Source organism: Dipodomys merriami, unplaced genomic scaffold (assembly GCF_024711535.1).
Source record: "Dipodomys merriami isolate MVZ:Mamm:240054 unplaced genomic scaffold, mDipMer1.0.p SCAF_1, whole genome shotgun sequence".
NCBI classification, from domain to species: Eukaryota; Metazoa; Chordata; class Mammalia; order Rodentia; family Heteromyidae; genus Dipodomys; species Dipodomys merriami.
Window position 1 is genome coordinate 130,524,704 of NW_027202270.1, and position 16,392 is coordinate 130,541,095.

At 34.8% G+C, this 16,392-nt stretch overlaps 1 protein-coding gene across 5 annotated transcripts in view; it reads right to left on the reverse strand.

Annotated features, from left to right (window-relative positions):
• Positions 1-16,392, reverse strand: part of Pcnx1 (pecanex 1) — a 159,643-nt gene that overhangs the window by 65,415 nt on the left and 77,836 nt on the right. For 3 of the 5 annotated variants that reach the window (XM_070030959.1, XM_070030953.1, XM_070030970.1), the window contains 2 exons: positions 13,111-13,295; positions 618-708 (listed from right to left, as the gene is read on the reverse strand). In XM_070030959.1, the coding sequence (XP_069887060.1) occupies positions 618-708; positions 13,111-13,295 (276 nt within the window). The remainder of the gene's footprint in view (positions 1-617; positions 709-13,110; positions 13,296-16,392) is intronic. The other 2 variants (XM_070030966.1, XM_070030962.1) reach the window with 1 other exon arrangement.

The window sequence follows — 16,392 nt, forward strand, 5'->3', positions numbered from 1 at the left end:
TTTATTGGATATAAGAGTCTCACAGATTTTCTTGCCCACACTGGCTTCAAAACAAGATCCTCAAATCTCACCCTCCTGCATAGCTAGGATTACAGGTGTGAGCCACTGGCACCTGGCCAACAGTTGGTTATTTTAAAAGACAGTTGATGAAAACCTTATCATGAAATAAAATTTCATAAAGAAATCTGATAATTCTGTACTGTTATGCAATTATTTTTCTGGTAAGATTCTAATATCACACAATATAGAGAGCATGACATCTATAAATTGGAAACACTCCTACCACAAACTTTACAAAAAAATTATTTTTCAGTATATACTTTTATTCTAAATATATAAAGATTTTAGATTTCACATTGTGACTCACAGTATGTACGGTATATTTGAAAAATTGATTTTAAGTCTTTACCACAAAAAATAGTGATAAAAATAAGGTACTACATAAATTAGCTAGATTTGTCCACACCACAATATTTATAATGTTGCAAAACATATACACATGAGTATACACCATTTTTCCAAACTAAATAATTTTTAAGGTATTTTTATACTTGAAGGCTTATAGACATGGAAAATATATCTAAATGAATATATAGTCCTAATGTTTCCAAACTTACCAGAGATTTGATGCTCTTCGTGCTGCTGGTTCAAAATTCACAAGTGACATATCACAGCCACCAGTCTCATAGAGCGTAGAAGAAAACTTACCTGGAAAATAAAAAATTATTTTAAAAGAGCCATTAGAATATTCAGAATATTTGCTTCATGACAAACTGAATTTCATACCTTTTTATATTTAAAAACACTGTAATCTTTTTCCATTGTAATTAAAAAGGAATGTCCAGTATAGAATTCAAAAACACAGGAATTAGAATAGAATGTTGGCCAGGTTCTTCTGTCTCATGCCTGTAATCCTATCTACTCAGGAAAGAGACTGAGATCTGAGGATCAGGGTTCAAAGACAGCCGCAGAAAAGTCCAAGGGACTTTTATATCCAATTTACTACCAAAAAGCTGGAAGTAGAACTGTGGCTCCAGTGATAGAGTACTAGCCTTGAGCAACAAAGTTCAGGGATAGTGTTCAGGCCCTAAGTTCAAGCCCCAGCACCAAATAAATGCATATATGCATGCATGCATACATACATAATAAAGCTAAAGAGAAGTTATGCGAACATATATAGACATATATTAAATGTAAGTCTGCTTTTCCTTTTCTCCTACCAGCACATTCTCAAAATTCAAATAATCATATTAATGAATTTAATGTTTAAATGTCACCTGACTATTACTTGTGATTCTTATATCAAGCTTTAAATGTTTCAAACAGTTCAAACTTCAAAACAGTAAACCAGTTTTCATTTTTTTAATGAAATGGAAAATCAGAATGGCTTTTAAAAAATTCAATAATTTGAATAAGTAATAATATTGTTGATGATAATCAAAATATTTAATCAACACTACCTGTATGATTATTTTCTAAGAATTCTATGAAGAAAATTAGAAACAGCAATTATCCAAGTATCTCAATGAACTGATTTAAAAGGCTTTGAAAACAAATTGATTGCAAATGGACAGAAATTAAAAATCCAGCTCTGGGATATAGAATCCAATCTCTTTGGCTTACTTCAATACAGAAATAAGAGGTTCAAGTCTCTCACTATGGTTTTCTCTTGAATATAAAGGACTGTAACAAAACCCACCTATCTTACACTTTATAGTTACAAAGTTATTTCCAATAATGTAATTCTAAAAGTCTGGATACTGCTTAAAATGCAGTCTTGAGTATCTATGGAGCCATATCAATAGTGAGGAGGGCATATAGAGAAATACAAATTCTTGGCCAGCACAAGAGTTGAATGAAATGTGTAACTCTGCAACCATTTGGAATCTAGTTCTCCTTTTTTATTTATGAGGTTCTAATTTTGCTAGCTAGAATTACTGAGATTCTAAATACAAAGAGAATGAAAGGGCAGTTTCAACGTCACCTTTCAATGGGGGCTAAAAGTGAAAAACTTGCATACTTACAATATAAATGGTATACAATAAGGGTTTGGTTACATGATACTTTTCTTATTTTGGGTGGTACAGAGGATGGATCTCAAGGCCTCACGCTTATAGGCAGATACCCTATCATTTGAGCCACAGCTCTAGTTCCTTTTTACAGTGGTTATTTTTGAGATAAGAGTCCTGATTTAGACCCCTATCAGCCTGATCTTCTTACTTGTGCCTTCAAGTATAGCTGGAGATGACAGGTTCACACTACAGTGCCCAGCAATTAGTCCTCCTCCATAGCTGGGATAACGGTATGTACAACACCCAATCATTGGTTATGATGAAGTCTTCTTTGTCTAGACTGGCCTCAAAACAGTATCTCCAATCTCTACCTTCCAAATAGCTGGGATTACAGGCTTTAGCTTGAGTCATCATGCCCAATTCAGAATAAAATACTTTAATAAGTAAGACTCAGTACATTCTCTATCAATCATGAGATATAATATGTATATTTTACTCCTATGTTATCGTTGTTTGTGATAGCATTTCTTGGTCAGAATGATATACTCCCAAGATAAATTAGGAAAGCTTTCTATAAAATACTAGATTTGTTTGCTATATCTATCAAGGGAGGATTATTTGGCATGTGAATACCTCAGGCTCTGTGCTTTCCTCTCCCCATTGTCCTTTAGTGAGGAGTCATTAGAAACAAGATTCATAAAAAAAATAAAATGGCACAAGCTGTCAACTGGCTTACTTCTTAGAAGCATTACCAAAAAGTTTTCTGAAGTGACCTGGTAGACTACAGATTTTCCTAATTGGAAACAAAGATACTGGCTGGCTCACATAAAATCTTAAAATTAAAACTGTAAATTTTATACTTTGCATTTTTATCATTTATCATGGATAATCAAAAGTTGGTTGTGCTATCATAACTTACATGAATAGATAAAACTGACCAAAATCATGAATTGTAAAAATGCAAAATTATAACACAGGTTAAGTGGTCAAATCAAAGGGCAAAGAGGGCTCAACTATTGTGTGTGAACATCAGTAAGAATAAACTATATAAGCTAAGTGTCAAAACATAAAACCTGCATGAATTTTCAAAATAAGGTAATTTTGTATTCAAAAAAATTATTTCAGTATATTTTTGAGGATTTTTAGTAATGCAAGTTCTGTTCTTAGAACATTAAAAGTATTTCAATATTTAAAACTGAAGACTACCTTTGTACATTTCCATTTTTACTATAGATTGCATTTTTTTTGTTGTTTTTTTTGTTTTTTGGGTCCAGTCTTGGAGCCTGAACTCTGAGCCTGGGCACTGTCCCTCAGCTCTTCAGCTCAAGGCTAGCGCTCTACCGCTGTGAGCGCCACTTCTGGCTTTTTTCTTTTTGCTTATGTGGTGCTGAGGAATCTAACCCAGGGACTCAGGCATGCAAGGCAAGCGCTCTACCACTGAGCCACCTTCCCAGCCCTATAGACTGCATTTATGTATAGATGTTAATTATTCAACTTACACAGAAATAATTGCATTTTAAGTTTAAAAAAAAAGCATTTCTGTACAGGAGACATGAGAAAATTGATTACTTTTATTATTACCTATATCGACATCTCTGAATGCCATTCTCCAAACCCGTGACTAACAATAAAATTTAGAAATTTAAACATAAGTATTAACTGTCCAAAAAATAAGGAGGCTATGACTTTAGCAGATGTGTGTGACTTCAACAGTGCTTTTATTTTCTTCATGAAGAACATGTTTAAACCTTAAATACCCAAGGCATATGTTAAAACAAGCACACTGTAAGTAGGTTTCATGCTGCATTCTCAACTTCAAAAAAACAATTCCATGTTCTTCTCTATCTTCAGGTATGGCAACTCACAGCATTTCAGAAGTATTATTTAGAAGATAAACAAACCAGGAAAAATATCATGCCAAAATGTACAACTTAAATACTCAGTGAAAAGCTTAATATAATACTGTAATAAGCAAATGTGATAAACTATCAAAAGATAGCCTACCAATTGATAACAAAAAAGAAACAAACAGAAATATTGGTCTTACTGCTATTTATAAAAATTAACAGTATCTTATATTTACATGTTATTTTTCTCATTTGAGATCAAACTATGATCATATTTAAACTTTAGATTCAAAGTAAAATTTATCTTTATTTACAGCCCTATTTTAATAAAACTATCCTGTATTAAGAAATATAATGTAGATATTAGTTCTAATTAATAAAAAAGGAAGAAAGTAGAACACCAACAAAATGTCTTCTTCACATGAGTTGTGATTATAAACAATGTCATCACATATTCAACTCCTACTTCAGTTACATATGATGGAATGGTTCTCATAATTTGTGGGGAAAAAAATAAACATGACAAAAACTATAATACACAGCTTTTTATTTTTGAGTATTCAACAATAAATGCTATTGCCTATGAAAATTAAATTTATGGATGATAACAAGTGATTTTCTGAATAGAATTTCAGTGTAAGCTAGGTCAGTAAGTGACAGTCAGCAGGATAAACAAAATTGGACAGAAAGACCAAAGACACTTAACAGCATTTGCCTGAGACCACAAAAGACACAGGAATCCTCAACACTGGCAAAATACAGGTAAAAGAAGGAAGAAAGAAATGGGACTCTGTAATTTGTCCTATTAACAAAAATGCTTACCATCTAACGCAAAGACATGTACAATTTTTTTTTTTCCAGTCCAGGGCCTGGGCACTGTCCCTGAGCTTCTTTTTGATCAAGGCTGGTGCTCTACCACTTGAGCCACAGTGCCACTTCCTGGGTTTTATTGAGTAGTTTATTGGAGATAAGAGTTTCTTGGACTTTCCTGCCTGGGCTGGCTTTGAACCACAATCCTCAGATCTCAGCCTCCTGAGTAGCTATGATTATAGGCATGAGCCTCTGGCATCTAGCTTGCAAAGAAAAAAAAATTGGGGGGGTTGGTCGTGGGGCCTGAACTCTGGGCCTGGGTGCTGTCCCTCAGCTCTTCAGCTCAAGGTAAGCGCTCTACCACTTGAGCCACAGCACCACTTCCGGCTTTTTCTGCTTATATGGTGCTGAGGAATCAAACCCAGGGCCTCATGCATGCAAGGCAAGCATTCTACCACTGAGCCACCTTCCCGGCCCACAATTGCAAAAGGAATTTTAAGAACAGTACTCACCTAAGAATTCCTACAGCAATCTTGATGTCACTCATTTTCCTATGTGTTTTGGAAGGATAAATCATCTACAGACTTTTTCTATTCCTCAAGATACCAACAACAAAGATCCTTTCAATTTAATGAATACTTTCCTTCTTTGTCTTTACTCTGCTCATTCTACGTTCTTCAAGACTAATCCTTAGATACTCTCTTAATCAACTTCCCACTTTAATTACCATTTGGAGAAGGAAGGGACTCACAAGACCAAAGAGAGCTGCATATGTGGTAGATGTAGACTCTTGGAAGATCTCATACAGCTGTATGACTAACTTAAGTACCCTTAAATACTCCAGTATCAACAGTGTTTACTTCCAACAGTGTTTAAACACTGTATTCACAATGCTACCTCTGTAAGTATATTTAGTAGTTTTAAGGATCAAGCCCTTTAAGATCAGTTCTAATTTTCTGGAAAGCTCCCCCACCCCCTTATCCTGAATGGTGACTGCATCTCCGAAGGAACATCTTGAGTGTTCACTCTAACAGAAACCACTTCACTGTATTTCTTCTGAGAGGCAGGAGCTAGAACATTTTCACTGTGAGGAACCAGATGATAAAATAATTTAGGCTTTGTGGGCCAAATAGTCTTTGGTGTATCAAGTCTACCACTGTAACATAATAGAAACACAGAAAACATACAACACAAAACATGTATCTGCTTTAATTACTTTATTTACAAAAGCAGGCATCAAGATGAACTTAGGCCACAGCTATAGTCAATCCTCGTCATAACTAGATCAAGAGCAGGGCCCTTTTTCTCTTGGAGTTGGGGGGGTCCAGGTAGTGCTTGAATTTGAACTTAGGGTCTTCACTTGTTAGGCATGAAATCTTGCCACTTGAGCCACACCTTTTATGTTGTTGTTTTGGGGAAAGGGTCTAACATTTATGTCACAGATGGATGACGTGGACCAAGATCTGCTACTGATGCTTCCTGCAAAGCTGGAGTGACGGGCACATGCCACCATTCTCAGCTATTAACTGGGAAGAGATCTTGCTAACTTTTTGCCCAGGCTAGCCTCAAACTGTGCTTTCTGCCTTCCTTAGTAGCTGTTATTACAGGCATGAGACATAGTGCCTGTCTAGCAACTTAGGCTTCTAAAATCCCTTTTATTCTTGTGATACAATTTTTTTTAAAAACTTGCCATTTAAAGTTTGAGCATTTTGAACTTTTTTTTCCTTCCTGAAATGTGAAATGGTAAGTTAGGTTTCTAAAAGTGGAAAATAAGGTAAAGGGCAATCATAAGCAATAAGATGGTTTAGAAAATGGCTTCAGGGAACTGATTTTAAAAATAAAGAGACTTGTACACTGAGATATTACTGAATGGTCATTTCCTACTTTCATTCTGACATTTCTGAATTCATTATTTAGACTCTACCCATTTTCTGTTCTCCAAATCAGCTGAACTTTCCAAAATAAATGCAAACAGTTTAGTTCAAAGGGACAAGTGATTTTTATCTTGGTAAATGAATCTGCAGCAACAATATTGCTTACATTTAAAGAGGCAAGCCACATAATAAACTATTTATAATTCAATGAATGAATCTGAAATATCAAAAGAACTTAATTTTTAATGAGTAAAATATTTGGACACATCTCACAAATTTTGAGATTTCTGTAATCCTAAATAACCATTGACTCAATGAAAACACTTCACAAACAATATAAATTAAAACCATAAGATACCATAATATACTGATTAGGCTGAAAATGACAAAGGCCATCATACTCTGCAAATGTTGGCAATGATGGGAAAAACTAGAACTTGTTATTGGAAATGTAGAACTGTTTATTAAAAAAAGAAAAAGAAATTGTTGCAGGTGCCAGTGGTTCACACCTGTAATCCTAGTTACTAAGGAGGCTGAGATATGAGGACTGATTTCTGAAGCCAGCCTGGACAGGAGAGTCCATGACTCTTTTCTCTAGTTAACTACTAAAAAGTCAGAAGTAGAGTTGTGGCTCAAAATAGCTGAGCACTGGCCTTCAGTATAAAAGCTCAAGGACAGCACCCAGGCCCTGAGTTGAAGTCCCAGGACTGCAGCAGCAGATGAGTGCACACACACATGCGCATGCGCGCACGCAGGAGTGTGCACACACACGCAGTGTGCACACACACGTGCGTGCACACACACACACACACACACACACACACACACACAAACTGTTAAGATATTTGTTTTACAACATCCAAAAACCAAAAACAACATAAATGTCCATCAACAGTGAATGATAAACAATATATATGTTCATACATAATGAGAAGAAACAATTACAAATAAAATGAATCTAAGCACAAAAGGTCACATACTGAATGACTGAATTTACATCAACTTCTGGAAGAAGGAAACCTCAATGGCAAAAAGCAGATTAATGGATGCCAAGGCCAGAGGCAGCATGGGAAGTGTACTTGGGCACCCAAAAGGTAACTGAAATATTCTACCTCTTGACTGACATTTCATTAGTGTATATCTGATGAAGCTTGTGTTAAATGACTGAAAATTATTCCATCTAATTTTATATCCATAAAGGTGATGAAAATCAAGGGAAATAAGACTAGTCTGGTAGGACTGGGAAGGTGGCTCCTTGGTAGAATCCTTGCCTTGCATGCATGAGGCCCTGGGTTCAATTCCTCAGCACCATATAAGCAGAAAAAGCTGGAAGTGATGCTGTGGCTCAAGTGGTAGAGTGCTCACCTTGAGCTGAAGAGCTAAGGGATAGCTCCCAGGCCCAGAGGTCAGGCCAAAAAAAAAAAAAAAAGACTAGTCTGGTAGATGAATGAGTATAGAGATAGCATAGAGTCAGTGAAATTCCCACAAGATTCCAAGAATTTAGAAAATTACATTGGTATTTTTTTTTGTTTCATTGTAGTGCTTTAAAATATCACTAGAAGATTCAAAGAATATATAGACTGAAGAACGTTCTCTCACTCACTTGGGATTGACACTTCTAAAGTCATATTTTGTGTATGCCTTGGAATAATGTTTATATACTTTTTTCCAAGACTAACAGATCATTCTCATACATAATCTTCTGAAAAATCTTTTTTCCCTATTGCATATACCTAGATATACTGAATTCTGAAAATTACATTAATTATGAGTTAGGAATTAATACAGTCTGTGTAACATATTTTGTTAAGTGGTTCTTTAGTGATGAGTATTTCTTTACAGATTTTCAAAATTATGAGTGCATATTCCTAAAATCTATGCACAAAGAGATACTGGCATTTTTATCTACAATGCCAAATTATCAAAATGTTGTCACTGAACTACCTATTTCTACAGATCTTTTGAAAAAGTGGACAGCAATGAAAAATAATCTTAATCTTACTTTTAATTCCCAATTTTAAAAGTTATGAACAAATCAGGCATGGTGACTCACATGTGTAAAAACAACTACTAAACTACAAGAATGTCATTAGTTCAAGTCAGCCCAGACAAATATCCCATCCAACCAAATATCCAGCCAATATCCCATCTCAACACACAAATTAGTCATGGTAGTGTGACTGTAATTCAAAGAGACACTGGGGTAAGCAGATCAAAGTCCAAAGTCAACAGTGGACAAAAACTCATGAACCTATTCAAAAAAACACCTGAGGCAAAAAAAAAGTGATGAAAGCAGGATTAAAGTGGTAGGCCTAGGCCTTAAGTTCAAAATCCTAGTACCATCACTGCCCCAAAAAATTTGTGATCAAGGTTCAAGTTTTTGGCCCATAAATGAAGACCACTTCTATTTTTTCTTCTTGGAACTACCAACCTTCCCAATATATCACTAATCTTTATCTTTTTGGTTAGAAACCCCTAACACTTTATTGGGCTAAAGACTGAACTCCCAATATTCATCATCTTTTTTTTTGGGGGGGGGGGGTCAGTAGTGGGGCTTGAACTCTGGGCTTAGGTGCTGTCCTTGCGCTCTTCAGCTCAAAGCGAGCACTCTACTGCTTGAGCCATAGTTCTACTTCCAGTGGTTTACTGGAGATAAGAGTCTCACGGACTTTCCTGCCCAGGCTGGCTTTGAACTGTGATCCTCAGATCTCAACCTCCTGAGGAGTTAGGATTACAGGCTTCTTATTGTTACTTTAATAAGAGTATACTCCCTAATGGATTTTCACCTAAGCTTCTGTCCTAGTTAAAACTACTTCTAGACTTTCTTACACTTTGCAACTTCAGTTGTAAGACAAGCTTGCTACTTTTAATATTTCAATAAAAAAAAGCATTTGGCTTTTATTTGTATACTATATGTCACCCTTCCTGTCCCTTCCCAAAAAGGGTCAAAACAATTTAGCACATAAGTACTGAAATAAGGAAAGAAAGAAAGAAAGAAAGAAAGAAAGAGAAAGAAAGAAAGAAAGAAAGAAAGAAAGAAAGAAAGAAAGAAAGAAAGAAAGAAAGAAAGAAAGAAAGAAGGAAGGAAGGAAAGAAGGAAGGAAGGAAGGAAGGAAGGAAAGAAAGAAAGAAAGAAAGAAAGAAAGAAAGAAAGAAAGAAAGAAAGAAAGAAAGAAAGAAAGAAAGAAAGAAAGAAAGAAAGAAAGAAAATCAAGATTGCTGCATAAGGAATAATTTTTGTGATTCTGATGAATAAAAATGATTGACAATATAAACTCCAAAGTCTCATAAAGTCCTCCAACTCTGTGCTTACAGTAAGAAAATAGTTACATTATAATCTAAATGTATAGTACTACATAATTCCTGTAAAAGTCACTATTATAGGATATCGGAGTCTGTTTTATAAAATAATAAACCCTCCAAACTATATTCATACTTAATGCACAAAAGATATAAGCTGCTTACTAAAGAAAGGAAACAGAGTAGTGCCCTGTTTCCCATAAATCTTCTACAGCTGAATACATTTTCAAGCTAGTAAGCAGATTATCCCAAAGAATACTCTCTTGTCAATCCTTTTACAGCACTGAAACAAACAAAACAGCCTCAGAAAACTCAATTCAAGAACTGATTTTAAACCTCTAAAATCTAAACAAAATCAAGGGACATACTACATTTAAGGACAGAGAAGTTCTGCTGGAAATTTCCTTTTCAAAAATGCTAACTTCAAAATTTATTAATCGTTATGCCATTTGAACCTTTTACAGACTGTCTTTTACTAAAGTTTTCTGGAAATGAAAACTATACTAAAGATACAACTTAAGTTTTTCCTTAAAATTAAATTATACTTTATTTTTTTTGGTAGTATTATTTTATTTGGTAATATTAGGGTTTGAACTCAGGTAAACATTATACTGCTTGAGTCAGGGCTCTATTCCAAATTATACCACTTATAATTCAGTTTCTAAAATTATGAATAATCATTATACCTGTTGAATACAGATTTGAGTGTATATATACATGTGATATGTGTGCATATATTTTATTAAATCTATTGTGCCATACATATGCTTTTTCACATACAGAAATCATATGGCTAATTTTTTAAATAAAATCAGCTAATAAAGAAGCAAGCCTTTGTAAATTTTATATACTTGTAAGAAACATTGTGGCTAGTTTTAACATGTTTAATATACCTAAATTCAAACAAAATAATTTTATTTATTTTTTTGTCGGTCATGGGAGCTGATCTTTGAGCCTGGGCGCTGTCCCTCAGCTCTTCAGCTCAAGGCTAGCGCCCTACCACTTGAGCCACAGTGCCACTTCCAACTTTTTCTGCTTATGTGGTGCCGAGGAATCAAACCCAGGGCCTCATGCATGCAAGGCAAGCACTCTACCACTGAGCCAACTTCCCAGCCCAATCTATTATTTTTTAAATCACATAGAAAATTAAACTATGCCACAAAAATTTTTTAGTTTCTTTTCTCATTCCTTTAATGTCAGTTGTAGTTATCTTCAAAATCTTTTGGGGACAATTTTATGTGCTTTAGAACATGTATTCATTTTCCATTCATTGTTTTATGCTAATTATTACTGAGAACTGGAGGTGGAACTATTCAGCTACCATAAACCAAGAAGTAGGCTGTTAGAAGGCTGTGAAACATAAAAGGTAAGGCTGAAATTTCAAGAGAATTTCCTAAGTATTCACCAACAAATGCTGATGGTATTTCCAATCAGAAAAAGGGTTTTAATTGTCAGAATGATGAGTTTAGATTTATAATAATTTGTGTGTAGTTTTTAAATGAGGTTTGATAACTAAAGATTTTTTTAGCTGATTTCTTAAGCAAACTAAGAAATTTTATTGAGGAAAATCATGTGTTTTGTGTTTAATCTTGTAAATCTAAAAACATTTAATGGATCAAAATGAATTTTTTTTTGTTTTTACTTTATCCAATCTACTACTATAAAGCCAGTGGACAACAAGATGGTGACTGTAAACTTTATAGTCACTGATTCATAAGTAAACCCTTTATCTATAGGAACTTCAGGTTAACTAGAGATGAATACTAATACTGTTACCTAACTCACCTGCAATGACCAAGTATGACTTGCAACTAAAACAAGTAGCTAAATTGAACTCTACCTATTCTCTCTTAAGCATGTTTTTTAAAAGGTTATTTCTCCAAATTACAAGCTCAAAACCATTTTTGAGGATTATTTTCATCAATAATCATATATATATATATATATATATATATATATATATATATATACACACACACACACTTAACACCTCTCTATAAGATTTCTCCAAGATGGTAAAAACTCAAACAATAGGCATAGGAAGTTTCATCAACCTAATTCTGATACCTTATATCACATCATCTTCCAGCTAAAGCATCAACTGAATTGTTGTCTTTATTAAGCATATAGGTAGATAAAATCACAACGAATATGCTTTCAAGTTAGTGTTTTGAAAAAAGAAGGGTTTTTTTTGTCTTTTTTTGTTGTTGGTCGTGGGGCCTGACCTCTGGGCCTGGGCTCAGTCCTTCAGCTCTTCAGCTCAAGGCTAGTACTCTACCATTTGAGCCACAGCACCACTTCCAGCTTTATCTGCTTATGGGGTGCTGAAGATTCAAATCTAAGGCCTCATGCATTTGTAAAGCAAGCACTCTACCACTGAGCCACCTTCCCAGCCCAAAAAGAAGGTATTTCTTGATTAGACTTATTTAGATTACTATTAACTTGCACCCTGAGCTTTTAAAAACCTTGCTCACAAAGAGAAACAGAAATCAACATAGCATAAAATTTTGACCTTAAATAATAACATAAAGCCAATACTTAAATAGACATGTATTTCTAAGGGCCAGGGGTAGGAAACTTTTTTCTGCCAAGGGCCATTTGTATTTAGGGAAGTCCTTATAAAAAACAGGCTGATATAACAGCTGAGGGAAGCGACGAGAAATATACCTATCTATTGTCATGTAGGAAATGATTTTAAGGGCCCTATATGGTCCACAGGCAAACATTCCTCTCTATTTACTGACTTATATGCATATTAAAAAGGAAACTGGTGTATTTATGTCCTCTGAACACTGCATTTAGAATTATAGTAAATACTACATACATATTGTAAAATATACAGTAATTCAAAAATATATAACAACAGACCACTTTCCTGCATCCAGCTCATTCAAACACCTACGAGAAATTAAAGTTTAGTCAAAATTGTATTTTTTTATAAATTCACACCTTTCCATAAATGCCTGGAGATAACAAAAATGGTCAAATTACTTTAAGAAAATTACTAAATTATGAACATTTGCTTACATTATCTACTTACTAATAGTGAGTGTGCCCAAAAGGAAAAGTAGACAAATAGAACAGAGAAACAGAAAAGAAAGAAGCAAAAGTCAAACTTTCCTTACACACAGGTCAATTCCTACAAAAATAGTGCTCCTATGTGTAGTTCCAAAATAAAGCCCTATCTGGAAGGAACTGCAACCACTGTTACCCATTAACTGCTGCATCAAAGTTACGTATCACCGAAATTACTTAAGGCCTGCATACCAAGTTCATCGTGCAAACTGCTACCGCCTACAGCAGATGCATTGTCATGTGATGCTTCTAAGTGGACACTCCCATTTCTCACCAGCAAGGAGGCACTAGCACTGAGCACTGCAGCCTGGGAAGGGGGACGGGACTGGACTTTGACCTGCGCTGTGGACTGCTGGCCTTGCTGCCCATCTTGAAGGCTAGGAGAAAACATGGATTGGGGAGACATTACAGGGAAGAAAAAAGAAAACAGCTAGAATGAAATCAATATAGGAACACTAATTTCAAAAAGATACTTTTTTCAACATAACATAAGAAAGTCAATAAACTTTGTAATATATGCAGATAAAATTATTCTGGTCCTTATCAATCTCATAGTGATGAACTAAATGCAGAAAACATTTACTATAGACGTGTACTGGTCAATCTGAAACTTTTACCACAAGGTAAAGTTTAGTTAACTATAAAGGTAGTAAAGAAGAATCATGAGTACATTCAACACAGTGGTTGGTACTGGTCACCATTAGATAAGTCCCATTTTTTGGTCAATATGCACTTTTTACTTACAACCTGTAGTACTATTCTAGGTATTTCTTTCAAATATTCTGACCTCTCAATATCACAATCTTTTTTTTTTCCCCTCAAGACTAGTGCTCTAGCAGTTGAGCCACAACTTCACTTGTGGCTTTTTGGTAGGTAAGTGGAGGTAGAATCTCCCCAATTTTCCTGCCCAGGCTGGCTTCAAACCTTATCTCACATCTCAGCCTCCTGAGTAGCTAGGATTACAAGTGGGGCCACATGTGCCCGGCCAGTTTCTATTCTCTTTTTATTTTTGGTCGTGGGGCTTGAACTCTGGGCCTGGGGCTGGCTTTGAACTACAAGCCTCAGATCTCAGCCTCCTGAGTAGCTAGGATTACAGGCATGAGCTACTGGCGCCCAGCTTCTACACTCTCTAAAAACAAAGAATCGAATGCCACCAAGATGGCAATTTTGAGTCAAAAGAAAATCAAACTAATACAAGAGAACAGAAAATCTAACTCAAACAATATAAAAGGTGCAATACAAATAAATGCTCATTGAAGATATTGACAGAAGCAGAGTTCATACAATGTTCTCTATAAAGCTTCCACATTTCCTAAATGTTATATCAAGATGTTAAAATTTTTGTTCCCTTAACAAACTCTGTGGGTTTTATTCCAATGCAAATTGTACTCTAATTAACAAGGGACTATCATTTTAGAAAGTCTTAATATAAGAATGTGTAAATTCTCAAGATATTCTCTAAGTTTTATGAATGTTTTAAAATGTTTAGCATTTAGTTATTATAAACATATTGCTCAGTAAAAGTATTTATAAAAATAATTTCTAAATTAACCATGTATTTTTATAAATTTGTATGAATGTTAGTGCTCTTAGTACTATAATTAGTCTAATTTAAGCTGATAGAATTCATAAAAATCTTTCTTATTATACATTAGACCCTACATAATGTCCAAGCAACACTGCATTCTATTTATATAAGTTTACTCTGAAGAATCCCAGAGTCTATTACTAGTTATCAGATTTCTAAAACAAAACAAAAAAAACAGAATGCTGTTCAGGATGGCCTTGTTAATTTTATCAATGTTACTGAATACTAACATTTCTATAAACCTTTGGATTCAATGTAATGCTTTCTTCAGTGTCTATTTAAATAAATGTGTGTACGTGTGTGTGTATGTGTGTGTGTGTACACATTTGTCTAAGTAGAAAGCTTGGAGCCGGTGGCTCACATCTGTAATCCTAGCTATACAGAACATTGAGATCTGAGGATCATAGCTGAAAGCTAGCCCATGCAGGAAAGTCTATGAGACTCATATCCAATTAAACACCAAAAAGATTAAGTAGAGGTTTGGCTCAAGTGGCAGAGAAATCAGCATCAAGCAAAAAAGCTAGGGGACAGCACCCAGGCCTTGAGTTCCAGCCTCCATACAGGCACAAAAAAAGGGGAGGGGATGGGTGGGGAGGAGAATGATGGGGAGGGGAAGGGAAGGGAGCTAAGTAGAAAATGTTATACAAAATGCTTAGCCTGTGGTTATAGTAAGAGAACACTCTGGAGCTATACTACCTGATATAATAGCCCTAGGTAATTTAAATTAACTTTAATTTTAGTTTCTCCATCATTCTAACCACATTTCAAATGTCGAATAGCTAATACCATGGATGGCAGCTACCAAGCTTTGACTACCAAAGCAGGCAAAACCTAGTAATTAGTGCCTATTACATTGGACAGTGAAGATTGCAAAATCTGTTTGCCATCACAACAGTTCTATAACTAGGCTTCCTTTCAGGCTTCTTTTAGAACCACTGAAACATACACATTCTAAGAAGAATACAGGAATGCATATAACACATGAGAAAACAAAATCTGCTAAAATTTTAATGCCATAAACTACAAACATATTTACTTAGAACCAGGTACTAATAACAGCTCATGTCTTTAATCTTAGCCACTCTGGAGATTGTGACCTGATGGATCTAGCTTCAAAGCCAGCCCAGACAGATGAAGCCCTGCAAAACTTCATCACCAAAATAACTAGCAAAAAGCCAGGCTGGGGGTTTGCTCAAGTGATATAGCATGAGCCAAGTAAATGTGAAGTTCTGAACTCAAATTCTACCTTGTACTGGAAAAAATTAAAATAAACATTTTGGGGGTAGAACCACTGTATAATATAATCAAGATGTAATCATGAAAATCAATATAAATAGGTTTTACCCTCCAAACATATGTAATTGATCTATTATTGTTCTTCTGAAGCTATCTAAACTTATCCAAGAACCTTATCAAAATGAACAAATTTCACAAGAAAATAGTAAAGATGACAAAGTAATTCAAATATGGTGTCCTTTCAGATTCAGAAGACAGTAGTATCATATAGAATGTACTCAACCAAACTTTCAATCAATTATTTTCACTTAAAAATTACAGGCAAAAATGTTAATTTGAGTTAGTTGTAATTTAATGTGAACACACTTGGAAACATATCACTTTTCAATCCAGAGATGAACTATGTATATCCAAATATACAAAATGTTTTCACAATATTAGGTAGTGCATGAAAACCAATTCCAGAATAAAGGGAAATTAGCCAAAATCAAAATGCCAAGTATTTGAACAGCAAAAGCTAGTGATAAAACTCTGTCCTTTGAATTCCTATTTCAAAACCTTCAAACAGCAGAAAAGATTTAAATTTTCCATAAATTATCAGAGAACGTTTTACTGGAGGGTTGTAGTTCATCTCAAACTAGTAATTGCCA